Here is a 27,733-nt window from a genome sequence, read left to right as displayed (position 1 = left end):
ACCTTTAAAATTTAACAATTTAATTGTTTACTTGATTCCCAAATTTTTCCAAATTATGCTTAAATTTCACAACAGAAATCCATGACATACGCTGAGCCAATTATTGATTTTTTCCTGGTAGGAAGATTTTAAATTTAATTATAAAAATTGTTTTAGTTCAGAAAAAAAATTACTTTGAAAAACGTAAATAACTGAATTGAAAAAATAAATCAATAATATAATTATTTCAAAAAAAAATTATTGTCCAAGAATAGTCTGGTCTTATAATTTAGAAGATTTCTGAACATTCTTATTATTTTCGTCAATGTCGAATTTCAGACTATTGTGGCAAATTTTAGTAGAAATCAAGAATGAAGATACCCCTTTGCAATTGAGTTTCAAAAATAAAAAGCTGGCGTTAAAAAAAACCTAAAACGCCAAATTCGCACTGACCACCTTAATAACTACCCCCTCCTCCCACATACACAAAACTATAAACATGGCAAAACTAATAAACAAGGATACTCCTTTGTTGTTGCTCAAAATTTTCAACAAACTTCGTTTTTTCTCTTTTTGTCTTTGTTTGTATTTAATTAGGCCTAAAATTCCAGATCTCAATTAGAAAGGGTATGCCCCAGAATTTCGTGGAACGAGTTGAACGATTGGCGCTCGCCAATGGACGTCTCCCTGGTAGATCGCTTTTGTTGGATAGAGAACAAGGTAAGTTTTACCAAAAACGTTTATATGTATCTTTTATATTCACCCTCCACTTTTTTCTTTCATTTTACTTTTACCTTTTCTTTTATATTTCATCTATATTTTTTTTTGCTGTCAGAAAACAAATCAGTGTTGCATTGCCTCAGAGGCCTACACAAGTTGGGAAGAAAGACAATAAATAGGTCTCATGTCTCTTTTTCTCTTTCATTTTTCCCCTTTTTTCTGTTGGTTGCAAATGTACAAAGCAATTCGAGGTAAGCTTGACTTTTCTTGCTTTTCTTAATATGTTAATAACCTGTGCCTAGCTTTGCACATTATCAATCTACAGTACAGATGAAAACTTGTCAACTGGAAACTTTCTTTTCTTAGTTTTTTAAAACAAAAAGCCTTGTTGCCATTGACTTTCCGGGGTAGATAGGCACACACTTCGCCTGCCTGCCTGCCTGCCTACCTGCCTCCCAACTATTGTTTTTTGTACGTATTTTGGGGCTCTCTAGTAGTTCTATCTGAATTTCGTTACCCAAATCTGTTTTTTTGAAAATAGTTCTTAAATGAACTGCCATGCGAAAAACGATAAGCGCAAATTTATTTTTCAAAAAATAATCTAACTTCACACTATCAGCTCCAGACTTCCATAAAGTTCCTCGAAACTTTTCATATAGCATTTTACTTTCCTCTCCGGAAATTGTAAAAAGAATGCTGTTCGCTTTCAATTCTCTCCCTCAATACAAAACAAAGTAGTCCACTGAGCATAATCTAAATGAGCAGGCTAAGTAAGTTTCGACCTTTTCCATCTTCGGTACTGACCTCTTCATGATGTCTATACATTTTGAATTAGTGTTTGATTTCTAAAGTGAGGGAAGAAAGTTGCTGGCCTTGAAGCAATCTAAAATCAATCAAAAAAGTCTTAGAACTTACATATCAGTTCAAAAATCCAAGTTGTCAACTGTTTTAATCACTTTTTCCCAGAATTTACTTACTTATCTTAAGTTAGATCAAAAAATATTATCTAAGAATAAAAAAAAACGTTTTTGTTACTTTTTACAACGTTTTTAGAACTATAGGTAAATTTTCAGTTTCAATTTAAGTAAACATTAGCTGTATCAAACCAATATTGTATGGTTGTATACCATACTGAAAATGCACATATATAGAAAATACTGTCTACTCACAAGTTAAAGGTGAGAAGGTACTTCCGACTCAATGTAATAGAGAAATGTTTGTAGACAGCACAAAGCCAGCGGCTCACTTCTCCTTCTCAATATTTGTGAAACCTAGCGTTTGTTTTTGAGCTTTTCTAATTATTCGCCTTCCACCCACTTTCTGTAGGCCTCTCTCCTTTCTTTATGAATCAATTTTTGATCGACTATTGCACATTTTACAGTTACGTGTTTGGGCTATTTTTTTCTACTTTCGGAAAATGGTACTCTCTGAATTTTTCAAAGTAAAATAATCGATTTGAATCACGTTAATTGTAATGTCCAGCTATCATAGCAATGTTTCAAAAAGTTAGATTTCTAATTTCATATTGAATTAATTAAATTTAATGCCACAAATATACTGTTTGATGGAGCGTTCTTGCGTTGGTTTTTTCTCTCATTTACGCTAAAATTGGATTTTTTAAACAAACGCGCTTTATGGAACTGATGATTTGAGCGGTAACTTGAAATGAAATTAGACGCGAACTAAATTTTTACATTAAAAAATGGCATATGCATGTTAACAAAAATTCCATTTACTATTTCATCATAACCAAATCCTGCATATTGGGCAAACCTTCCATCAAGTAAAGCATTGAGAACTATGAAATGTGATGAAAAAAGGTACCTATTGTAGCTTTCAGAATTTTGAACCAAACCCATAAGTACCAAAAAAATAATCAAGCTACTTTTGAGAAAACATCTCTATTTTGGCCCCTTTTGTTTTGTTTACAACATACTTTCTGAATACTTATTGCCCAAAAATTAAAAACATTATACTAAGTGTTCATCTCCACATGCCTTCTTTTCACCAAAAACGGATAAACCAATGATGCGCTCATTGCCAAAAAACATTATCTATTCATTTATTTTTTCTTTGGCTTCTCTCAGCACTCTCATCAATTATCTAATAAGATTTGTGCTCTTTTTTTTGTGATGAAAAACATCACGAAACACTGTTTCCAATAAATATTTTCCAACTGTTTTTATTAATGCCACATTTCTACACTTTTCCTGCTTTCTCTCTTTCTTTCTCTCGGTATAGTTTCTCAAGGCTTTTCACGTTGCGTGTATGTATGACCTTGCAAATCCACAAAGAAAAATTATACATTTTAACTTGTTCTTTCCGTGGCCACTTCAAGTAATCATGATATTAGCTAATACATTTTCATTTTGGTCAGTGCATAGCAAAGTTTGTTCAGTGCATTGAAAATTCTGGTCAGTGCATTGAACATTTTGGCCAGTGCATTAAAAATTTTGGTCAGTGCATTGAAATTTTTTGTCAGTGCTTCTTACCTGTTAGTCAGTGCATTGACAACCACCCCACCAAACTTTTCGACCCATACTACATTTTCACACATTCGTGATTAAAATTTGAAACGAAACCAGCCCAGTCGTTAACTCTTTGAATGCTCTTTTGATGAGTTTGCACTGAGGTATGACTGCGGATATTAGTCTGTCAGGATTAGCTGTTTTATATTCAACGGTTGTTTTGAACATTCTGAGCAATCAATGCACTGCTTGTTGTCGATTATCTTACGTTTTTGATACAATCTCCCGCGTCTCAATCTAAGCAAAATTAGTGTTCAAAAAATACGAAGCTTATTGGTCAGTGCACTGCAAACATTTTGAATCAAATTTCTTGCATAGTTAGATGGAAAAAACTAAACAAAAATTATTTGCTCTGTCAATCCAAAGTAGAAATGTTTCCAAAACAATTTCAGTTTTTCTTCAACAAAAATAGTACATTCTTGTTCTCACACATGATTACTCAGCGCCCTGTGTTCACATTTTGTGGCGCCGCCACTCAACCCTGAGAAAGTTGCCCGAGGGCAAGCCAAGTTGTACGGTGTGTTGTGTCGTCTTCAAAAGTTGAATGTTCTATTTTTCTTTAAATAATTTTGCACATCATTTTTTATTGTGTTGAGCTGGAATTTGCATTCCCAATTGTAACATTTTGACTAGATGAACTGTTTTGGCCTTGTAGCCTATTTTCTTTCTGTTTTCAACAATTGTTTGCGGTTCTGTTATTGCTCATTTGTCCAATCCAAGATTTTTTCGAGTTTTACACATATTTTTCATTGCGTAATTTTTTAATTTTTTGTTGACTTATACTAAACGACTTATACTATTTAGACGATGACAACCATTCCTTCAATTGTTACATATCTAAATAAACATATACATCTTATTATGCAGAAGTTTTTGAAAAGGTCCAAGTTACAAAAATTTCTGTAAATTAATTTTTCAGTTTTATTAAAAATTGAGAACCACCAAGTTCGACCTTAATGGAGTGTTTTTTTCTTGTCGAATAGCAAAAAACGACAATAAAATCGTCAAATCTTTAGCAATTGCGAAAATCCTTATTTTGCAAGAATCCCAAATTTTTTTAGCTCCAAGCATTTTAATCTTTTTTTAATCCTACACAAACTTTGTTTGCTACGCTAATTTACTTTTAAACTCAAAAATTTGCGAAATTCGAAAAATTTCAGATCATAATTCAAAATCCTGTTAACAAGCTTTTATTTATCCTCACCTCGTTTCCTAGTATTCTTCTATTTTGAAATGAATCAGAAGCTAAAAAAATCTCAAGTTTCCTCCAAAATTGTTCCGTTTTCACCATGTTCCTTGTCTCAAAAAATCTACGAAAAAATTAAAAGCGATGAATAAAGACGCATTGACAATAGGAAACGGAAAAAGCAGCAAGCAAAAAATGAAAAACAAAAAAAGCCTCCTCTTTTCCTCAAACTCGTGAATTGCCACTCATACACATACACTACATTCCTTTTCCAATCTTAAGAAAGAGAGTTAAAGAAAAGAGAATTGAAAAAAAAACATAGGAACGAGAGCATACAAATTCGAATTCTACACCCCACACTCTCATTTTCTGCCAACTGTATTGCTCCGTATTGCTCCGAAATGAGCTAGCCTGCTTTTTTGAGAAACTCGACCTCTAAAGTGCGTATCTTCTTTTTCACTTCTTCTATTTTACTACTCAATTTTCAAAAATTCCCACTACTCTACTCTACTATTAATCAAATGTCTTCTGCATCTACGCCTCCTTCTAAATCTGTGCAATTCAGTTTTAGAGAAACTGATAATTTGATAACTAAAGCCTCTGAAAATGGGAGACGTCGAAAGACAACTGTGGCAATGTCCCCTTCTGTAACTGATATTTTCACAGCTCAACGGATGTTGGACATTGAGGAGCCGTTGGTTAAAAACAAGAAATACCCGTTTTTCAAAACGCCCAGACTTGGCGGGTCACGACGGATACGCAATCGGTTGGTACAGAAGCAGGTACGTCACCCATTGACTTATTTCGATTTTATTACAAATAATCATTTCAGAGTCCGGTATGTATATATTTTTTTTGAGCTTTTGGCTATGCTAGCATTTAATCAATTTTTGGTGGCTCTCTCCCTTCTCAATAAGCATCACTACTAATTTTTGAAGTTCTAACATTTGCTGAAGCTTCTGTCATTGGTTTATGTTGTGAAAAAACTTATTTAGACCTTTTTAGAATACATATTGCTCTATAGGTGCAAAATTAAATGCGTTATCGCATAATTAAAACAGACTGAAACAATAATGCTATATCTAGAAACAGTTTGGAAAAATGACGATCTTTTGATGTTCCAGGTTTCAAAGAATTTAAGTTTAAAACTGTGTTTTTCTGATTTTGAAAAAGCACTTAATAAAACTTCGTCAAAAAATGAATAAATAAGACATGGGTTTATTCATAAGATTGCAAAAGCAAAAAAGAGACGCATTGATTTGTAATTATAGGAGCACTGGTTCCAATTTCAAAGATCTGCCACAATTCCAAATATTCTTTTTTAATTAGTGAGCTTAAGCAGATTTTATGCAGAAAACGTGTATAATTCATACATCAAATTTTTCCCATTTAATAGAGTATGGAAGGAGTTTGTTTAACTGTTACAAATCAATAACTGCAACTATTTTGGTTGGACCAAAAGGAAGAAAACATTATTTTGGACGAAATATTTTTTTAATCTCGAAATAAACTTGGCGTACTCCGTACTCAAATTTTTGCATTTTCCCATCATTATCTCACTGATATGAACAACAGTATAGAAAAACAAGCCAAAACTTAGCACGCTTAACTTTCATTTTTTAATTTGCACAGTTTTCAAACATAGTTATGCAACCCCTATAGATAAATATATATATTTTTTTCACGTCCTCAATCTCAATAATTTACAGGGTCTCTGCAACATCAGTTTGAAAAATGTACCAAAACAAAGGAGGAAATATTTTTCGTGAGTTCTCAAATTTTCACAATTTATTCTTAATTTTAAAGTTTTAGTGACATTTTCACGACAGTCATTGAAATGAAATGGAGATGGTGCTTGCTGTACTTTTCATTGTCTTTCATGATCAGTTGGTCATTCTTTGCAACAGTATACTTCCTTATTGCAAAACAGCATGGAGATATCGAACAGGTACATACATTCTGGTAAAAAAACTAGTAGATAAAAATAATACATATTTCAGATTGCAAATGCAACATGGACACCGTGTATTGTGAATGTGCACAATGAGCTCAATGCGTTTTTATTCTCATTCACAACTCAAACCACTATTGGTTACGGGTTCAGGTAAAGTGATATAACTTTTGGCTTAAATTTCATTTATGTATCACTAAAAATGAATTCAATCTATATGACCCGGATGTACTAAGTTAGCCACCTGCTCACATTCCAGTAACTCGGCTAGTTTGCCTTTTATCATTTGACGGTTTCAGCGTGTAGAAACCATCACGCTTGCTCATAAAGTTTCCCGATGTACCAAGTTAGCCATCTGCTCATATTCCATTAATACGGCTAGTTTACCATTCACCGATGGACGATTTTACGACTGCTAGCCAGGGCAGCCTGCCTGTTTTCGCCCACATAAATAAAACCACTTTTTAGGGACAAAAATATTGGCGAGCACCTCTGTTCGGAAGGTCACGTCTCAGCCGTTTAAGACTAAAAAAATTTAGCTCCGAATTCCAAAAGCATCTTACACGTATTTTGTTGGAAGATAAAATAATTTTTTGTTTGTCGGCAAAAAAAACGTTTTCTTAGTAATACTCTTCAGGTACCCAACAGACGCATGTCCTTTGACAATTGTCACAATGTGCTTCCAGTTCATGTGGGGTGTTATGACTCAGGTTTGTTCGTTTTTAACAGTATTCAATATATTTTTCTGTTTTAAAGTAGTTGAGCACCAAAATTCTGAAAATTATTTTGTGATTAATGAGATGGCCAGGAAAGCTTTTTGTAGATTTTCTTGATGTTTTGAAACTTCATTTAGCTTTCGTAGTATTTTCAAACAAACTTCCCGTTATTATTAATGCATAAAAAATATGTTTTAATTCAGACTTTAATGGCTGGTATTATCTTCTCCAAGCTGGCAAGACCCATCAAACGTGCAGCAACTCTGATATTCTCCAAAAATGCGGTAATTCAATCGAATTAGAAAATTGACAAATAATTTATTAAATCACAGGTAATATGTCTGCGAGATGGGAAACTGTGTCTGTTATTTCGAGTTGGTGACATGAGAAAGTCAAGTTTGGCGGAAGCGCATGTTCGGTTGCAGGTACTTGTTTTGATGTGTAGGCATTATAATAGTTAAATAAACTAAATATTGAGCTTTGTACCAGTTCCTTGAGCGGTCGCTAGAAGAACTATCAGGGAGCATAAAGTGAATAAAAGGAATATGATGCATCCTTTGAGGAATCCCATTTTTATGCGACGGTAGAACTCTCCTGAAAATTATATTTGTTGATAAAAGTTGTTTTTTTTAAGTGAAATCAAATAGGATAAAACTGTTTTTTAAGTAGATACAAAACTTTCAAAGAAACAATAGATTTTGCTTCGGTCAGTGCACTTAACCTTTTTGTCAGGGAACTGTGGCAAATATGAAAATTTTTTTCCTTTTTACCTAGGATTTACAAATATGCAGATTTGCAATCACAAAAACATTTAATCGTGAAAAAAGCGCCCGAATTTGAGAATTCGATAAATCCAAAAAAAAAATTAAATCTGCAACTCACTTTTCTCAATTCTTCTCCGAATTGCTTGCCGCTTCCACTGCCTCCTCTGCTCCGGTGGAATTTTTGTTGCCTGATAGTTAAGCTCGGTGATGTCAATGTTACCGAATGTAACAGTCCGCCTTTTCCTGAAGTTAATAGTTATAAAAAAGTACCATGGAGCAAACGAACTTTTGAGGCTCTTCGGAAGGGTGAAGTTCCGTTTCACTGTGTGCTTGAGTGCTTGTGGATTGAGTGGAAAAAGAGCTTTTGCGAATTGCAATCTGATCTAGACTTAAAGGGTTCAAATATTCGATTTGGGGAAGCTCCATAGCTATGCAAATGTAGCTATTATGTCTGAAAATTGTTATCAGATGATTTTCGGATTTCAAAATCTTTTATATGACAAATCATGAACAAGGCAGTGTGAATAAAGCTCATTTTCAGATGATCAAACGATGTGTGACGTACGAAGGGGAATTGTTGCCTTTTCATCAGTTTGACATGGATGTCGGGTGAGTAATACAACGTTCGTTATCCCTATTCAAATATTCAATTTTTAAGGTATGATCAAGGGCTTGACAGAGTTTTTGTCATTTGGCCAATCACGATATGCCATGAAATTGATGAAAGGAGCCCGCTTTGGGAGATTGGAGCAGATGATTTAAAAAGCGCAAAATTTGAGATTATTGGTAAGCCGAAATCGAAATAAAAACATCATTTTGAAAAGTTTCAAGTGCTTGTTAGTAATAAAAAAATTTTCCAGAAAAAAAGTTTAAAATCAAAAAAACTGTTTAGATTGACATAGTTTTTAGTAAGTTCTAAACAATATTAATTAGCTATGTAATTTGCCAACAGGAACCTCAAATAGGCAAATGTCGGTTTTTTTGATGCGCACATCGTGTCCTGTCTGAGATTTTTTTCCGATCTAGTTCTACTCTTTTTTTGTTACCAATAATTTCAATTTTACAGACATTGTTCTGCTTTTATAAAAAAACATATTTGGCGTTTCAAAAGCTGATAAATAGAAAATCCAAATGTTTTCAAATTTTCAGCAATTTTGGAAGGAGTGGTGGAAAGCGTCGGTTCAACTACCCAAGCACGGACAAGCTACCTTCCGTCGGAAATATTATGGGGGCACAGGTAAAATTCAAATGTACATTCATACTGGTAATACTCAAAAGAAAAAATGGAGAAATCCAAAAATAATTGTGAGAAAACGTTTTGACTGCTCCTTGGAACAGAGCATGAGGAAAGAATGAAGGAGGGGAGAAGGGGAGGCAGATTTCGGCAGTTTCATACGTCACACGAGGATAAGACGCGGCTTGCGACCGGAGAAGGTTCTCAAAATAAATGTGGTGGTGGGAGAGATGTGCATGTAGTAGCATAACAACAACATATTGCTGTTCGAGAAAACCTTTGAACTTGGACGTCACCAAGATGATGGCTTAAAACTTTAAATTTGAGGAAGTAGTTGATGTTATCACGAGAGCCTAGGTATTTTTTCCAGTATAATTGAAAGTATATGTTGTCTAGAATTTTGTTCTTAAACATTGACTGAAAATATATCGAAAATCTGAGTTTTTAAATGTCTTTTAATATGATATTCGACAACGCAAATTTTCACTGATTCTAATATTATATTTGTAAAAATTGAGTGGGTAAGCAAAAATTTTAAAATATGTTTCTATGCTACCTACTATTCCAAATAAAAAAACAACATTTTTTAGGTTTGAAAAACTGGTGCACTACAAGAAGGAAAATGGCCAGTATAACATTGACTTTGGCAAATTTCACAACGTGTACTCTGTAAATACCCCGACATGCTCAGCAGCGGAAATTGAAAGGCTTAGGGTGAGTTGGGCTAATCTCTAAAAGTTTCTAGGTATCTTTCGCATGACTATTATCAGTTGAATAGTGTTCAAAAGATTATGCTCCGTTGTTGATCGAAAAGTATGTATAGGCTAAGACAACCATAATCTGTTTCTTCATTATTTCATCGTAGTTCCTTTGTTACTAAATTTCTTAATTTTTGTCTTTTTTTGGGGAAAAATATTCTATATGTATTCCAAGTTGATATACTGGGTTATATAAAAAAATAAAATAGTTTTAAACCAGAAACCTATATTTAATAACTTTTTGGTACAGCCTGAAAAAATTAAATTCAGTTATTTTTTCAAAACCAGTTAGGCCAAATTCTCAGATCTAAAAAAACTGAACTAGAAAATTTTAATTATTATTTTTCATAAAGCATGATCGTAAAATGACCAGAAATATAGTTTTTTTTAATAAATAATTATTAGCACAGACCAAAAAACAATGTTTGTTTGTGTTTTTTTGGGTTGTATACACAAAAAGTGTGCTGCTTAAAACTACCAAGTTGATTTTATTTAGGGGTCGCAAGTATGACAAATAAGGGTCTGCGATAGAGTAAATGTCCGGAAACTTATAAAGAATTTCTCAACATTTGTGATCTTCTTAACCGGGCAACTAAAATATTTTTTAAAACTTTTTTTTTAGTTTAATAGGGTATTCAATGAGCCCAACAACTATGTATAAGTATATGTTTTTTGCTAAACTTTTTCATATAAAATTGAAACTAACAAACCGGGGCATGAAATCCGCATAAATGCGCATTCATAAAACTTGTAGATAAAAATAAATAAATATAAATATACACAGTTCCTATTTTCAACTTGTTTTGCAGTCAGAAGGGATATTCAACGAGTCGGAGTACCAAATGTACCCACCGTCAGACAATAAGCTCAATCTTCTTGATAATGATGAAATGTCACCGGTTCGCGACTCGATAGATCTCAATCAGGTACCACAGGTAACTTGAAGCTGATGGAGAAATGCTTGCAATGAGCCGTCCAGATATTATAGAACCAGAGTTGAAGACTCGCATGATTATAGTTTCACATTGCCTTTGGTTTCAAGTGTGCTTTATTTTTGGTTTCAAAAGTATATCAGAAAGTCTTATAGGAAGCATGTTTTCACAGCTTTGAGTGTGAAATAGACGTTCTGTGAATACTTATTTCAACTTTTCAGATACAAATTTTGCGAAGAGACAGTGATGAAGACCCTGATGCTGGAGAGGAAAGTATGGAATTGGTTAGTTTATTTCTCGTACTTTATACTATTATCTTCTAAGCTTCAGGTTGACCTTGGAATTCACCACAAGTGCTCAATTCGCTCTCAATCTCCCATCATCAACTCGACCTCTCACCTTCTTCAGCCAATGCACAAGAACTCTTGTTCCGTTCGAAGAGGCATGTTAGCTCCTCCAGCTTCTCATTCATAAATTGTCAAAGGCTTTTTATTTTTCTTTTTTTTTGCATTTTATTAGAGCATGTCACAATACTTCTTACAGCTTCTCACTTCTTTTTCGTTTTTTTTTAAATTTTGATTATTTCCTTGTAGCGCTTGTGGTATACTTTTACAGCAGAATCTTTTTTAATTAACAACTAATTAACATCGGATTTTTCGTTTCTAAAATATTTTCAGGTTTTAACTAAATTAGGTTGAACGCTGACTAAGTTTGTATTTGTACTAAACAAAATTAGCTATGCACTGACCAAAATTGGTAATTCACTGGCCGATTTTCAATTTGCACTGACCGAAATTGGAAATGCACTGACCAAAATTGGTAATGCACTGACCAACATTGGTAATGCACTGACCAAAATTGGTAATGCACTGACCAAAATTGGTAACGCACTGATCAATTTTCTATTTGCACGGTCAAAATTTTTCTGAAAGTGTTCACATTTCAGGGTTTTTTTAGCTTCTTTTTTAAAAAATTTTCTGTGTTAGAAGCTAGAAAAGGAAATATTTGTTCCTTTTTTCCACTTTTGCATGTAATTTTGATTATCATTTTAACGTTTGATTTTTATCATAAACGTGTTTTGTTGTGTATGTGTTTTTGATTTCAACTTCTCATTTGTTTTCATTGCAGTTAAAGGTGTAATCCAAACATTTCAGGCTCATCAACTCTGAATGTCAGTCTACATGGATAATAATATCTTCAATGCCCTTTCATACATTTCTGTGATTGTTCTATGCATTTTTGTTCTTTCTCTTTGTTTCTCAACATTTGAATTGTAAATAACGCGGGTTTATATTTATTTGAAAATTAATTAGATTTTAAAAAAATCAGTAAAGTGATGGATGAATGATGAATGACAAAATGCAATATGAAACATGGAAACCAAACAAGAAAAAAATGTAACTTCGGGATGACAATTAAGTATAGCAAGTGGACCCGACCTCCCGAAAAAAACACGGAAGGAGTGAGGCAAATCACTCATTAGCAAATGAGAAAAATCAAAGAATTGGACCAGAGTTAGATGATGAAGCATTGAATTGTATAAAGTTACTAGAAAAAGATTCAACCGAACAAATGAGAGTTGTGTACATGGTTACACGGTTGTAGTGAGCGGGTGCATAAATCTGAAAAAAAAAAACTTGAAAATACATTTCCATCTAGCGAAATCTTAACAAAATTCAAAAAAAACCGACGAAAAATACGAAAAATGCACGTCACTCACCAAAATAAAATAAAAAACGCACGAATTGACATTTCACAGTCAGCTATCATTTTACTCATTTTACCTAGCTCCACTTGAATCGAGCAATCTGTTGCTTTCAGGTCCTCCTCTGCAAAAATTTATAATTTTTAGATGCCATTAAACTAAGATCCTACCTTCCGGACTCCAAATCTCTCTGTTTAGCACCAGCGTTCTTTCCGCAAAGATTCAAACATATGCAAGAAATAAGCCCACATTTATTTGTGATAAAGCACCCTAGATCCACTAGAAGTAGTAAGAAAAGTACTCCAATTGCAATTGCAATAATCAAGTGAGTAGAATCAATTCCTTCCTCGTATTTTGTTGGGGAATCTGAAAAAAAAAACATAATATCCTTTTTCTATTCTTTTTCGTTCTGAATAATATTTTTCAACTAGGAGCAATTTCTGAGCCGCATAAAAAATTTGGTGACAGAGCTTTTATTTTTCAGAACGTGTTGCTCTGTATGCTCTGAAGACTGAGTTTCAGAATCTGGCTTCCGGTTGTAATTTTGGTATCTTTCTCTTCGTTTTTGATTTTAGAGCTTAAACATTTGGAAAACAAATACGATGTTCAGTTATTTTTTTATTTAATTCAAACGTTATATGCAATTTTAATTTATAGTCTTTGATAGGGTTATTTCAGAAACCTGAAAACTGAAAAATCTACACTTATTTTCATGTCGTTGAAATTTTCATTTTAAAACACATGCTATTCATACCCATTACACTTGCAAGATTTGAAGTTAAATATTAAATCTATTTTCTAGTCTTCTCGCTTCAAAAGTGTTAAAACAAATGTATAATTTGAAATTAAAGACCTTTCTACTTATCATCCAGGACTAAAAATACCACCTGACCCACATTTCCTTGTACGTGACAGACTACGTACCACTAAATACTCTTTACAGAATCCTTTAAAAAACAAACCATCAGTTTGGAAGTCTATCTCCGCTGGTTCTCCTTGACCCTTTTCATTTTCGGCAGCAACACTGATTTTGTAATAAGAGTGCTGCTTGATATTTGTCAGCTGCACTTGATTTTCCTCGGAATCCACATTTAGAACAAGAAGGCTTCCGTATGGAACCATCTCATCTCTCTCCACTGAAGTGCTTGGATCGGTTGGTAGAATTTCAGCAGAGTCTTCATGAGCAAGGGTTGTCTCCTGCTCCTCACTATTTTCTTTTATCTCGATTGATTCGTTTGAGGCTTCTGTTTCATCGTTGTCATCGCTCGTCGTTGTTTCAGTTTCTTCAGAGTTATTATTCGATTTCTCGTCACTCTTCTCTTCTACCTCATCATCATCTGTTTTGTACTTCATTTCTTGAATAGTAACCTTGAATTTCAGCAAAGGACTTCCGTGGTCATTCGGTGTATCCCAGGATACTGTGCAATAATCTGAGCACTTCATGGCAACACTTCCCGGTGCTTGTGGAGCCCATGGATCAGTAGTTTCCAAGCTAATTTCTTCAGAATATTCACTGCTTCCAGCTTCGTTAACAGCACGAGCCTTGATAACATATTGTGTGTTTGAAGTCAAGTTTGGAATGGTGAGATCATCTTCAAACGGCACAGAGACTGGTTGAGCGTGGCTCCAGTTGTAGTCCGACTCCATTTCTTCCAACTTTGCTACCAAGAGCTCCATGGTTTGTGGCTTGCTCTCTTCTTTTTCGTAAATGTCAGATTCAAATGAACATTTTCCATAGTTCGGGTAGACCATCTTTTTACAATTCATTCCTGACGGTGTTGCTGGGGAAACTGAAATTGGAAATTTTAATAATTGGATAACAATTTTTTTTGGGAAACTTCCATGAGTGTTTCAGCAAAAAATCTACTTACCAACTTTGATGACGTCAATTTGTTTCTCAAGCTGTCCAACTCCATTGTCAGCTCTGCAAGTGTATACTCCAAAGTTATCACTCCCATCAAAGTTTTCCAAAGTCAATTTTGTAGATGATCCTTGGGTGAAAATTTGAATTGATACTCCGTTGGCCTCAACTTCTTTTCCATTCTTGAACCAGTGCCATTTTGGACTTGGAACAGCTGACACGTCACAATAAACTGACACAGTGTTCCCGTCAAACGAGCGAATGTGTGGCCCGGTGTAGTGTCGAAGAGTTGGTGGGTCTGAAATCTTTGATGTCGAATTTTGTAGCGAATTTTGAAGAACTAACGAATAATTCCAACTTGAGTGACCTTATTAACAGTTCCGGCATCGTTGGAGACTGCGCAAGTGTAGTCTGCAGCGTCCTCCAAGGAAATGCTTTTGATAGTTAGAATGAGCTTGTTTTCCTCAGCTCTAACAGAGATTCGTTGATTGTTCACATCATCGGCAAACTGCAAATTGAAGTTTAAAATGTGTGACACTTAATTTCAACAAGTAATTATCCCACTATAAAGTATCGCGAAACCCAAAATAAATCTACCGAACTTGCTAACCCTGAACTTCTGCCAGTCTAGATTTCCAGTCATATTTTCAATTTTCGAATTTTTCGACTTAGCACTTACTCGTTTCCACTTCTTGGATTCTTCTTGCTCGTCCTGTTCTCCATCATCTTGTTGCGAAGTATGGTCTTCCTCATCGTTCACATTCTCAGCTGATTTCAGCTCAACTTCATCTTGAGTAGAGGTTTCTTCGGAATTTTCTGAGGTAGTAGTCACTTCTTCCGACTCGTTGGATTCTGGACGAATTTCTTCGGAATTTCCTGCGCTCACTGCTTCATTTCTAACTGCAAATTCGCTGTGGCCAGAGACAAATTTGGCGGTAACATGTCCTTCTCCATGATAGCTGCATACCAGTTCAACATCATCACCCTCTTTGACAACGTACTCGTGTTTAAGATCAACTTTTGGCTTCACTGAAATCATAATTTACTGATTTAAATTGCATTTTCAAACTAAGAGACTTACGGAAAACTGCAAGATCAAATGTGCGTTCATTTGATCCAACTGTGTTATTAGCAACACATTTATAAGTACCAGCATCTTCAGAGTTCAGAGATTCAATGATAAGGAGTCCTTCTTCAACATTATGCTTGTCGGAACGGGCGATTGGAACTTCATCGTCCTAAAAAGCGTTGAGCATTTGAAAACTGTATTGATAATAAATTTGTTCAAGTCCCTAACATGTTTCTTATTACTCCCTAGAATTTTTCATAGTAAAAAGTAATTTTAAAATGCGTGAAACACAAAACCAGTCAACTTTTTTTCTGGGAAACCTTATACCCTTCCATATGTTTTCCCTCATTTCCATAGCCCCCTTGCCCCTCTCTCTACCTTCCCAATATTGACAGCCGGGGATACCTGACTGAGCATGAATAAAAGATGAGCATTTTGTTATTCTCAAATTGTGACTGAGGTTAGGGGGGAAGATGAACGATTAAGTTTTGCTACCACCATTGTTCATCTCAAACAATACACAGAACATCTGCAGTTCATTGTTAGGCACTTGCTCAGTGGCAGGCTATTTTCGCGCAAGTACCTGTTGAGCAGAGAATTTAAAAATAAAAGAGCAGTTTGCTATGGCGACAAAAGTCCATGGGGAAATTTGATAAGTTCTGAAGGAGCAAGATATTTTGGTTTTAGTCATGTTTTATTTAAGGAGGAAACTGTTTTTGGTGAAAATAAATGTGTGAGAAAGTAAATGAAAGTGTAACCGCCGACTACCTCTGAGTTTTGAAGTTTGAAAAAACTGTAGTTTTAAAAATCTGTCTGTTTGAAGATTTATAACTAGTTATTTTAACGAATATTTCTTATAGATGCAATAAACTTTAAACGCCCTTAATCCATCACTTATATCCAATTTCTCACCTAATATTGAGTATTCACTCTGTGAATTGACCTTGTTTGGACCCTCTTGCCATTCCACGTCATGCTGAGATAATAATCGGTTTATTACTGAGTCAGGGGTCCCGCTGCCCACAAAATGACCTTTTGCGTGATACCTCATGCATATGCTAACTTTCACGCTGGTCTGTTTATCTTTATTATTCATGACCCCCTATCAATATACATCCTCATCAATGATTTACCGCAATGGTGCCAGGAGGCATAGGAAATTGAAGGTGTTGAGTGAGGAATGTGAGGAAACAATTTGGAGAAATTCGAAACAAAATTAAAAAGTCCAGATTTGTTAAGAGAGAGCGGCGGGCGTGTTTTGTATATCCACAATTTCCATTTCATACGTGAAAGTTTTTTCACTTACTATTAGTTGGTGCGTTTCAATTCGGTCAGTGCCGGTGCTAGTTTGGTCAGTGCAAACCTATTAACACTCAAAAAACCGATCTAATTACTTTTTCTTTAGCTACAAATTATTTTCCAAATTTTTAATCCCTTGCACAATGAACTACGAAAACTGCTGTACACTTTCCCATAGCTCATTTTCCATTTTCTCAGTAAATTGAATAAAAGTTGAGGGGTGAGTAAGAAACTAAGAAAGGTTCCCTTGAGGGTTTTCTCTTCAGCATAACTCTTCGTGTCCTTACTAACTTCTCCTATTTATGGGTTTTCTATGAGTTCTCGTCTGCAGTTAACTCTCAATTGTTTTCCTGTTTCTAATTACGTTGTAGTTAGAGTACACCCCCGCTCTCTTTTTTCCTATTCTTTTTCTCTCTCTCTCTTCTTACTTTTTGGCTTTTGACGTTTCCCGACACCTCTAGACAAAGGGTACAGTCAAGGTGACAAGGCAACTCATTTTTTTCGGTGGTAAGAGAACCTTGAAGCCAGAGGTAAAAGCAAAAGCTTTCGGATTGTACTAGTTGTGTGCAAAGGCTCTGACCAATGTTTGCTTTTCTTTTGCTCCATTCTATCATCAGAAATACCTCGAAAAATTTTCTAAGATCTCGAAATACAGGGAAAGCCGCAACCGAGCAGAGATGACAGGTGCAGGAGCAATATATATTGAGAGAAGAGGTTTTTTTTTAAATACAAAAATTCAACAAGTTAGATCATGCAAAATATTTGCATTTTTTTGTGCTCTCACCCCGACCATATGCAAAAGATCGGCGCATTCTAGTAGTCCCTAATCCCATTATGGCATATTGAGAGCACACAAAGAGGCCGGTGCCGCTCTCAGTTTCAAATTACTAATTGATAAACATTGCAACAGGTGGCTAGCCCATCCTTCCCCCAAATTGTATTACCTCAAAAAACCACTTATAGGTGGGTTTTGGTTTTCCGACGGCTCCGCATTTGAGCTCAATCGTGTGCCCCTCGATTCCTCGGTTTCCATTTGGCACATCGAACACGGTAATTGTAGGGCGCGCTGAAATAATTAATGTGTGACTAGGGGCAGTATTGCGCTACGAAAATGAGATTATGTATCGATAAGGCTATTTGAAATTCCAATTTTTCCCACACTCACCATATCCAGTGACATTTACGGAGAGGGTCTCGAATGAAGAGTACTGGGCAGCGTTGCAGTTATAGATTCCGTCATCTTTTTTGGCGGTAAAATGTGGAATGTAGAGAATTTGATTATTCTCAGAAAATTCGTACCCGCGTTGAGAAGCTGAAAAGATAGGACACTTTAGAAAAGTTGAGAAAGCAAAAATGATCAATGCAAATCTTTTTTGGTCAGTGCAAGTTGTATTTTTGTCAATGCGAGTTATAATTTTGTCAGTGCAAGCCCCATTTTCCACTGTTGCTCTTTGTTCAGCTTTGCAAAATTGCAGTCATATTTTTATTATCTTCAGTTGGTTAAGGTCCTCTAAGCTTTGGATGTTTCCCAGAATTCAATTCCGTACAACAGGTCGTCCAGATGGTTGGATTCGGGATTTTCTCAACCCCCCCCCCCCCCCCTCATTTTCCTTCTTCCAATTGATGAGTGAACACCACCGGTCTAACAAAAGGCTTAGGAGATACTAAGCGTCACTTGACCTGCCAAAACGAAACGCGTTTTGCCGTGAATATACTGATCCTTCTTGAAATTGCACAATCGAATTATTGTATACGGGTGCCGACAAGAATTGTCCAGGATCCGCTTAAGGATCACTAGAGGAAATTCATTGTTTCAAATGCGAGAACAAACCCCGTCATTATCATTATTATTTGAACGTGCGCTCTTACAGGCAGTTGGACCATTGAGAGGGCGTATATGATCAGATGGTAAGATGTGATGACAGTCGAGTGACATATATGCGCAAGTTGCGCAACTCTGTGCAAAAGGTCACACTGGCATGTGCATACTTACTCTCGTCTAATGTGACACCATTGAATTGCCAGAAAACCTCGAGTTGGTCAGTGCCCTCGACTTCGCACACGATTTCAGCACGTGTTCCTTCCTCTGGATGTTGGGATTCTTGAACGTTCAGGAACTTTGGTGGATCTGAAATTATGAGATAGAAATTTTTTTTCTGAAAACAGGAAAACAAGCAAAAAAGTAAAAACTCAAATTTCAATGTCAGGAAGCACGTTCTCAAGTATTTAGTAAGACGAGATAAACAAGATTTTCTCGCTTTCAGGCAATGAAAAAAAATTTAGGTTGAAGATTTCTAGAAAGTAGGAGTATCTATTCTTTTCAGATTGCATCCCCTATGCATTGACTTCCCAAGACTTTGCACCATTTTTTGCTGGTATGACAGCTCTTGATGGTTTTCGGTTCCATAACAAATGTTTAACCGTGAAATTATTTTATATAAGATTCTAGTTAAATTATATGTAAAAAAACCAAAGGCAAGCGAGATATGTACAGCCAAATTGAGGCAGTGAAGGTAATAATACAGAGTTTACGGAGAGTAAAGTTTTCAAAAAAAATTCGGTCAATTTATATCTAATTATCATAATACATTTAGTGCAGTGGTGCACTAAATATTTCAAAATGTTTCATGTTTCACTTTTTGTCTCTCCCTCAAATCAAATAAAAACCAACCGACAAAACTGATTTCAGCCGACACTTCCTGTTGTTCGCCCTGAATTTCCGTCTTGCAGGTGTATTTTCCGCCGTCCGAAATCTTGGGTCGATTTATCATCAACTGATTTGAATAGGTTCGTTCAATAGTCATGGTACTGCAAACAATTCATTCATCATTTGACAATATTGCATCATGAAAAGAGGAAGGGGTGCATTGAATAAAAATAAGAAAGTGTGCTGATCATGTGCAAATTGTAATTGATGACCATATGCCACCCAGGACCCTTAAATGATCTATCACTTTTCTCACCTTCCAAACCGTGGAATCAGCTTCCCATCTCTATACCACTCGATTTTGGCATCACTGGCGGCACCATCAAAGTCTTTGACCTTGCAAACAACAAGAAAGTTGTCACCGGACCTTCTGTTCTGTAGTCGCTCTTCTGTTGGGCTCAGGCTCAACGTCCATCCTGAAAGTATCAATAATAATAATAAAAAAAAAATCAAGATTATTCTTCTATTTCCGTTTTCTACTTCCGAGGAAAAACGAACGATGGCACACTGTTTGTAGTTGAGATTTGAGGAACATCGCAAACACAATGTCATTGACACATTTGCGCCGAGTTGGACTAACAAGTGCTGTTTGGCATCGCAAAAACATCATGGTTAGCTACATAGCTACTGTTAAAAACAATGTGAAGAGGGGCAGAATATAAGAGAGGTTAATAGAAAAATTTGTTCTTTACCTGAAGATGCTCGAAGACCGAATTTTGAAAAATGGGAACAAAACTGACTTTTAAAAATGGGTTTCTTTACAAAAGTTGATTAATTTAAAGCTGGACAATATAACTCTTTTAGATACTTTTCATTTTTTGATTTTTGGAGCACAATTTATTTAGAGTTCTATTTTAAATAGACTTTTAAATATACAGCCCAGAGGGATCACCACCAGGCAGTGTACCTGAATCCCAGATCCGCAGTGCATAGCACTTGAAGAACGGATCGTCCTTTAATCCTTTAATCCTTTAAAATATATTTTCTCAACTTGAACGTTTCGATAAAACCGAAAAGTTCTTTTTTTTCTAAAAGTTCAATATCCAAAAAAAATTAAAGTAGGCTACGAAATAAATGGTTTCTTTGTGGAATCAAAAAACATTTTGCCTGAAAAATATATTTAGATTTTTTGTCTAAACAGCAAGTTGGGTAGAAATCTTGCAAAAGTCTGGCCTGGTGTCCTATAAGAACGCTAACTCATATAATACTTTTAAGCTTAAAATAATAATTTCTATTGTTGGAAGAAAATTATTTATTTGAAAGTTATGGACGTGTTACAAAGGTTACATTGGGGTACACATTTGTTGCAATTTTACAGTCAAACTGTGAGTAATAGCTTTTTCACTTCCTACTGACCTAAAAAATTATATTTCTACAAGTCTCACTCAAAACCAAAAAAAGTATGTCCTGGAAGTATATTTATGCCTGCTTTCGAACTACAAATTCCGACCCCTTCCATACGTAATGTGGGCAAGCAGCAGTTTCGAATAACATGTATATTTGCGCCCTATTAGCGGTACTCTCAATGAGTTTTGGAGGGATTAGATGTGAAACATGTTCCTTCGCTTCTTCCCCTTCAACTTTCTACTGTCTGCCTTCTCCTAAACGAGCCAATCATCAAATCGTCTCTATTTTCGAGTGTGCCCCCCCCCTGGCTGGCCGCCCGTTTTGTTTGGTAAGTTGTGTGATCGAACCCGCCACTGCACTTCCACTTTTCAACCTACTTATTTACCTCTAGCTAATAAGCAACTTCTTATCGGAGGCGGTTTACTCACTCATCCCTAGGCCCCTCACCGATTTTCTCTTTGAAATGTTTGAAATGTTTGAACATGAGTACTACTGATTTCGGGCATCTTCTCCCCTCTCACACTATTAAACGGCTGAACTAAAGGAGCTCCGAAAGAGAAACAAAAAGCCGCGAATAACTATTGAGCGAAAAAGGCAGAGCAGGAATCAGAGAAGGGAAAAAAAGAAAAAAATAGTGGTGGGGGGGGGGGGGCACATGACATACGAGAGATACATTCAAGGTTATTATGTAAATATGTGTGTCGGCGCCAAAAGTCTCCGAGATTTTCTATGTTCTTTTAAGAAAACACACAAATTTCTACTCGAATTCACGCAAAGGGCGATTAAGCAATCAAGGGGAAAATATTGGGAAAGTTACATTTCAGGTCAGTTACTCTAGGGAATTACTTTCCCCCCCCAAAAATGGAGCATCAGATGAGAAAGGAATGGAGAAAATCAACTAAAACAGCAGAGAAAAGAAAAAAGTTCGGTTCGCAAAAGAGAATTAGAGGAAGGATTTTAAAAGAATTATTTGGGAATTGCAGGGCTTGGAAGAAGAATAATGAGTCTTTCAAGAAAAATGAAAAAGGAATGAATGAAATTTTAAGTTGATTTTTCAGAGCGTTCCAAGCAGCAACTGAAGGTATACCAAAATGTTGGTTTTTTTTTTGCCAGATTCAAATCTAACATAAGCCTATTTTCCTTAGCTACAAAATTAACAAAAAAAAATACCTGACGCCATAACAGGTGTAATTTGACAGCAAATGATTCCAAACCAAAATTAAAAAAGAAAACAAAACAAAACTAACCTGATATAGCTGGTATTCCCGCTAACAGTAATAAAAGCCACACGATCCTTGTCATCATCCTGTGCTTTGCCGGTGCTTTTGGCTTGCTGCTTCGAACTGAATGCACCCCCCTCCTTACCACTACACCCCTTGTGCCTGGCCTGCAAGCCACGCCCCAATTTTCGCGCGCGACCTCCCACCCGAGAACACTATTTCTGCAAACACACAGACACACGTAGATATGAAACCCCACCCTATTGTAGGTATCCTGAACAGTTGCACTTATTATCATTATCATAATCTACGTAATCAAATGGGATGCAGTTGATGTTTGTTCGTTGTAAAAAAAATTTGAATGCGTTGAAATAAACAGACTATTTTGAAGAGTATAATCAAAGGATTGAGGGGGATTAGAATGTCAACTTTGGGTAGGAAATGCCGTAATTTTCACAAAAAGGTTATGAGTATTTTGAATTGAAAAAGTAACGTATAAAATACGTAAAAATTTTCCTTGTATTTTTAATTTTTCCTGAGTTTCAAATATCGAAATTGTTTATTTTTCCTGAAATCGGCAGTTATTCGATAAAATGGCAAATTATTTAAGTTTGTTAACCATTTGTGCTCTACTTATTTTATTTGTTTTAATTGTTGCATGCGTGAAATATAAGTTTTAATTTTTTAATTTGCATTTCAAAATTGCTTATTTACAAATGACGAAGTTTGAAGTACTCACAACAGTCTTGAGGCACTGGCAAAATGTAATACATATATGTCAACTAATGTATATAGTTGAACAGTTTTGATATATTGAAGTGCGAGCGGGATATATTTTGTCAAATTTGGAAGCAATAAATGCATTGTTGACAAGAATTTCCAAAGTTATCTCATAATATAAGTGTTGAGAATGTTTTTTGTGGTTGTTCCAAATAAAATCGTGAATACCTGTTTTGTAAAAACAAGATTTGAATTTTATTTCAAATAATCCAATGCACAGAATTAATTGTTTTGGTTATTATCTAAACAAAAAAGGTTTTAAAAAGTTGACAAAAACAATATTCTTCACAATTTGATGACTCTTGTTTTAATCTATGTAATTTTCAAAAACAAATGCCAAAATATTTAGTTGTCAGAAAACTCTTGGAAATTTTATCATTTAATAAAATTCCAGTCTTGAGAATGTTGAATATGACAGTGATTTAAAAAAATTGGTTCGAAAAATTTTATTGAGAACAAGCTGAAAGCTTCAAATAGTTTGAGAGTTCGAATGTTTTTATTTTGGTATTGGATGAAAAATTGCATTTTTCTTTTTTTTTTACGAATTTAAAAATTAATTTTTGAATAGCACAACAAAAACGTTAGGGGGATAAACTTCCACTTACTGTTGTTCATGATTGTTATAATGTTGCAACTTCTCACCATCCGTTAAACATTTATTGCACATTAACATATTCCTGCAGTTTTTCAGACAAATTTTACAGGATCTCAGCAAAAGTTGAGCCTACAACTGCTTTGGTTTCTAGACTAGACTAGACTAGGCAGTTGCGGCTTTATAACATTTTTTATTAAGTTGCAGGAGGTTGCCATGTTTTCTACGTTTTGTCGAAATGATTTTTGTAAAACCTCCAATACATTAGGGGTGCCAAAAAGTCATGAGTCAAAATTCATAACTACTTTGTAGCGTATCGTTTTTTTTGAAGAATTTTAGGAAACTTATGTTATTTGTAATAATCATTCATTTGACCATAGTTCCAAAAATTTTCGATCTCCCCAAGTACTCGAACTCAGAACAACTTTTTTCAGGCTTCTGCCCGATCATGTTTTTTAGCTTTCAAATGAAGTTTATGTGAGGATATTTGTATTTTGTGGATTCTTCGATATATTTCTAAAACGATTTTCCGATTTATATTATGCTAATAATTTATATTAGTTCAGCAAAAACTAAATCTTCGATGACTCATTTTTGTAATAACTTATAAATGATATGTTATTTCCTCCTATAAAAATTTGGGTTTTGCAGTTTATTTGATAAGTTTGTTATTCGGAAACGGCACTAGTAGTTGTTTTTCTCACAACAAACTAGTTCTGAAAATAAGCTTTTGCAAATTGAAAAAAATCATCCCTTTTTAACGAATCTTGATGATCAATTATTAAGCTCAACAACATTTATATATACAACTCACTCAAAGCAAGTGCAAACACATGCTCTTCGCATAACTTTGGCGGAGGGGGGTCCGACCGACAAATATATTGTTTATAACCAATAGAATTCTCAGGGGGATATCAAGCGCAAATTCCTCCTTTTTTCTCCATCTCCTTCTTACTAAAAGCCTCTCTTGTAAAAAAGGGGAGAAATAGAGAGGTAAGAGAGGAAAAAGGGAAGGATAAACAAAATAAAATGGCAGTAGGAATCTCAATGAAATTCCGAAGATTACCAAAATGAATATAATCGTTTTTGTTCCATGTGTGTATTGTGTTTTTTGGAAAATGCTATCGTTTTTTATTTATTATTGTGTACTTTTTTAATACAACATGGGCTCGCCGTGTGTTTTCGATATTGTTGTTGAAAATTGCGCTGATTTCTATTTATTTACTTATTTTTTTCAAATTTTTTTTGATTTTGCCATTTTTCAACACAGTTAATTTGCGATAAAACTCTCAAAAGCAAAGGCTAAACGGGCTGAACGACCATTTCGTATAAATGGGAATTCTCGAACTCGTGGAAGTGAGAAATGAAGCATAAGTTTGCAGAAGGGATTTTCTTTTTTCCAAATATTTTTTTTGACTTCTGGCAACTGCCCACAGAATTTTAATAAGTTGAACTTTTGAATTATACAACCAGAAGGATCCAATTTAATAAATATGTATTGATTTACGAAAAATTAATTTAGTTATAAAATAGTGGTATGTATTTACAAAACGTGGAATTTATGAATTTTAAAATATAGTTTGTTAAAAATAAAACTAAAACTGTAAGACAGCTGGCACTTTAGCTGCGCAGCTTTGAATGTTATACTTGTTTTGTATTACATAAATAAAATTTGCTAGAATAACATATGCCGCCGTAAAACCTTTAAAAAACCAATAACTTAATTCAATTGATAGGCTTTCAAATTCTTTGTGAATTATCTAGAGTATTGGTCCGTCTCAATCAATTTAAAAGTTATTACAAGTTTCTGTCACTATACATACCTCGGATTTTGTAAAGAATTTCAACCTTTTAGCGAATTTTTATAGGTGATTCTTCTTCAAATGGTTTTATTTATTTGATTTTTTTTCTTTCTCCAAAAAACAAATGTCATTATGTAACTCCACAGTATTGTTATCTTATCATCATAGATATAACTATCGGTTATTTTCCTATAAGTTAAAGAGACCAATTGACTATCAATAAACATTCATAATCAAAAAAGTACTTGAATAACAATGAATATGTTAATTAACCACAAACCGTTTTCAAATAAAATTGACCAATCAATGGAGTATTGCTGGAATGAATCAGGGACATTGTATGTGTGGAATATACTTAAATCTAGTACATGATTTTGGCAAAACGCCATACCGTCATAGCACAATGCTAAAAATAAAAATAAAAACCATTGCAGCTTTTAAAAGTTTTGTTTTAAAAGTTTTGAAAGTGTATTTTGAACCAAAACAAAAGAACAACACTTTCCCAACAGCCTATTAAAAAGAAGAACAAAATTTCTTATCTGAAAGTATTATCTAATGACTCAACTAATCTCTATAGTTATTTGGTAGTATATAAAAAATGGGTTAATGACACACTGGAGAAATTATTGTTTTATTCTATATCAAGTTTTGATTATTCTATTGATACGTTCCTATTCTTTTCAAATTCAAATTTTAGAGTTTGTCCTAAATTTTTACAGAATTTTAAAATATTAAAATGATTATTTGCATTCTTGATCGGAGGTTGCAAAATTTATATTTAACAATCATATTAGTTTTTTTGTTATAAACTTTCAAATTATTTTTATCAAATCATTCGATCTTTGATCTAACATGACGACTTTGTAAATCAACAACACGGCTCACGAGATTTGCCGAAATATCTTCTTTTTATTTTTCTTTACACGATTTTCAATATAAACTGCTGTTGTTTTACCTGAATTATTGAATGATTTTTAGTTGACTTGGTTTTTAATTTCATAAATTCTGAATCCATTCGTAGATATTTGAAAACTACAACGGTTACTAGAATAAATACAATTAGTGGTCGACGGCAATGCTTCTGTCAGGAAAAGTTCAAACTTTACCTAATTGCTTCTTTCTTTTATTTCCTTGTGACCAGCCATCAAATTGCTAATTAACAGAATACTTCTTTTTCTTCAGAAGTTTGAAGCATTGGAAAATGTTTTGTATAATTTTGCAAGATTTCAATACATATATAACTTGAAATAGTTTAAAAATATAGTTATACTATGTTCAAGTATATTTTTTCCTCTGTTGAGTGATTCAAAACAATGCTTGTCAAATGTTTCATAAAATTTAAAAAATGAACATGCTGAGTGTTATGTTCGAGAAGGCGAAGACGTGTAGTTTATTACATTTCTAAACTAAGGAATACATAGAATGTCAGTATACGTAGATAATGAGTTCACGTTACACTATCTTCATATCCACGTTGAGGGTTAGGTACACGTAGATACCCAACCCTAAGTTATTAAATTTTGAACATATGGTAGAGTTTCAGCAATTTTTGTTGAAAGTTATTGAGTTTTTTTAATTGAATAATATCAAAAGTTTGACAAAAAAACGTTTTAAATCAGATAACCAAGAAAAATTTAAAAAAAAAACGAATTTAACAAGAGAACCAAAAAAAACAGGCGTTTCATTTTTTTTTTGCGTAATCAAAAAATCATTTTTCTTAAACGTTTTACTCATCAGTTGAATTTTTTAATTTTCCTTAATTTTGAATTTTCTAAATTTTAAGTAAAATTTTAACTGATTGGTCAGTGCGTGTATTGTTAAAAATTTTCTAATTAACATAGAATAAGAGTAGTCAAAAATAAATTGGCAGAAAAACTGAAATACTTGTTGCCCAAGACCAAGAAACATGTTTTTCTTCTTTATTCTCTATTTCTTTTTCTTTTCTCAAACTTTGAAATTGAACTACAACTTCAAGAAAAGTGTCGAAACATTGAGAAGCCCATTTTCAATCGAATTCAGTGTTGGCTTATGGGGCTGGCCTGCTTGGTTTCTTCCTTTTTTTCCCTTCTCAAAAAAGTTCGAGGTTTTTTCTCTGTTGAAATTCTTGTTAGGAACAAAAGGATTTCGCATCAGACATTTTTGTTCTCCACATCTCAATTCGCTTTCACGCCATCGAATCTTAGTTGACGACGTCCTGGCATTAAATTTCGAGCATTTTCGAGAAGAGGGAGAGAATATAGAATTGAATTTCCGACTGCTCTCTTTCTCTCACAGATGTCCTCAGCGTCGTCATTTATCATTATTCGTACTCGCAAATTATTCTCAAAGGTTTCAGCAAAAAAAAATTTCAATTATTTTAAAAGGGGTTCAGTTGAGGTTTTGTGTTTTTGTTGCTAAATGTTCAGGGTAGAAGGATGTGTGTTCCACAGTAACTTGTCTAGACACTGGAGTATAATGAACTGTTTTAATAATATTGAGGAACATTTTTGTAACAAAATTCTTAAAATAAAAATCAATTCAATACTATTTTATGCAGCACTGCTTAAGAACCTAGAAGTTTTGCCCAAAATGTTCCTAGAAAAA

General features: G+C 34.3%; 3 protein-coding genes and 7 non-coding genes across 17 annotated transcripts; 7 read left to right on the top strand and 3 right to left on the bottom strand.

The window, feature by feature from the left end:
* Window positions 1-588: 588 nt before the first annotated feature.
* irk-2 (Inward rectifier potassium channel irk-1) lies at window positions 589-12,116 on the top strand (the record flags this gene model as incomplete). 6 transcript variants are annotated; one of them, NM_001380896.1, is made up of 16 exons in its annotated part: window positions 589-699; window positions 5,080-5,195; window positions 6,123-6,178; window positions 6,226-6,361; window positions 6,414-6,517; window positions 7,002-7,074; window positions 7,284-7,364; window positions 7,413-7,505; window positions 8,386-8,453; window positions 8,503-8,630; window positions 8,994-9,081; window positions 9,669-9,792; window positions 10,646-10,771; window positions 10,990-11,052; window positions 11,099-11,210; window positions 11,923-12,116. In NM_001380896.1, 15 exons carry the CDS (start codon window positions 5,088-5,090, stop codon window positions 11,955-11,957), a joined length of 1,395 nt encoding a protein of 464 aa, NP_001368348.1. The 6 variants fall into 6 exon arrangements, with proteins under 6 accessions (NP_001368348.1, NP_001317907.1, NP_001368610.1 ...); NM_001330888.3 differs by having other exon boundaries at window positions 609-699; window positions 10,646-10,762; window positions 11,923-11,957; NM_001380895.1 differs by having other exon boundaries at window positions 609-699; window positions 11,923-11,957.
* Window positions 7,379-8,297, bottom strand: M02A10.1 (uncharacterized protein). Its single transcript, NM_075743.3, has 3 exons — window positions 8,131-8,297; window positions 7,963-8,087; window positions 7,379-7,674 (listed from the first exon to the last, which is right to left on the bottom strand). The coding sequence occupies exons 1-3, from the start codon at window positions 8,268-8,270 to the stop codon at window positions 7,547-7,549; spliced, it is 393 nt and encodes a 130-aa protein (NP_508144.1). The 5' UTR covers window positions 8,271-8,297; the 3' UTR covers window positions 7,379-7,546.
* On the bottom strand, window positions 12,047-23,174 carry ncam-1 (NCAM (neural cell adhesion molecule) homolog; the record flags this gene model as incomplete). 3 transcript variants are annotated; one of them, NM_171615.7, is made up of 14 exons in its annotated part: window positions 12,047-12,390; window positions 12,489-12,597; window positions 12,644-12,839; window positions 13,436-14,263; window positions 14,345-14,632; window positions 14,680-14,842; window positions 15,014-15,363; window positions 15,416-15,572; window positions 17,647-17,768; window positions 17,868-18,014; window positions 18,696-18,830; window positions 19,374-19,510; window positions 19,666-19,825; window positions 22,004-23,174. In NM_171615.7, 13 exons carry the CDS (start codon window positions 22,056-22,058, stop codon window positions 12,549-12,551), a joined length of 2,787 nt encoding a protein of 928 aa, NP_741707.3. In that variant the 3' UTR covers window positions 12,047-12,390; window positions 12,489-12,548. The 3 variants fall into 3 exon arrangements, with proteins under 3 accessions (NP_741707.3, NP_741709.1, NP_741708.1); NM_171617.5 differs by lacking the exon at window positions 22,004-23,174 and having other exon boundaries at window positions 19,666-20,020; NM_171616.5 differs by having other exon boundaries at window positions 12,088-12,390; window positions 12,489-12,839; window positions 22,004-22,058.
* Window positions 15,803-15,947, top strand: F02G3.7. Its single transcript, NR_070355.1, has one exon. It is a non-coding gene; the product is annotated as an Unclassified non-coding RNA F02G3.7 (non-coding RNA).
* On the bottom strand, window positions 17,016-17,129 carry F02G3.8. Its single transcript, NR_102143.1, has one exon. It is a non-coding gene; the product is annotated as an Unclassified non-coding RNA F02G3.8 (non-coding RNA).
* Window positions 17,129-17,249, top strand: F02G3.5. The gene has a single exon (NR_070354.1). It is a non-coding gene; the product is annotated as an Unclassified non-coding RNA F02G3.5 (non-coding RNA).
* On the top strand, window positions 17,425-17,557 carry F02G3.6. Its single transcript, NR_070353.1, has one exon. It is a non-coding gene; the product is annotated as an Unclassified non-coding RNA F02G3.6 (non-coding RNA).
* On the top strand, window positions 18,548-18,636 carry F02G3.3. The gene has a single exon (NR_070352.1). It is a non-coding gene; the product is annotated as an Unclassified non-coding RNA F02G3.3 (non-coding RNA).
* On the top strand, window positions 21,327-21,474 carry F02G3.4. Its single transcript, NR_070351.1, has one exon. It is a non-coding gene; the product is annotated as an Unclassified non-coding RNA F02G3.4 (non-coding RNA).
* On the top strand, window positions 21,694-21,911 carry F02G3.2. The gene has a single exon (NR_070350.1). It is a non-coding gene; the product is annotated as an Unclassified non-coding RNA F02G3.2 (non-coding RNA).
* Window positions 23,175-27,733: the final 4,559 nt, after the last annotated feature.

The sequence above is a fragment of the Caenorhabditis elegans genome, chromosome X (assembly GCF_000002985.6).
Source record: "Caenorhabditis elegans chromosome X".
Lineage (NCBI taxonomy): Eukaryota > Metazoa > Nematoda > Chromadorea > Rhabditida > Rhabditidae > Caenorhabditis > Caenorhabditis elegans.
This window is presented reverse-complemented; position numbering and strand designations above follow the sequence as displayed.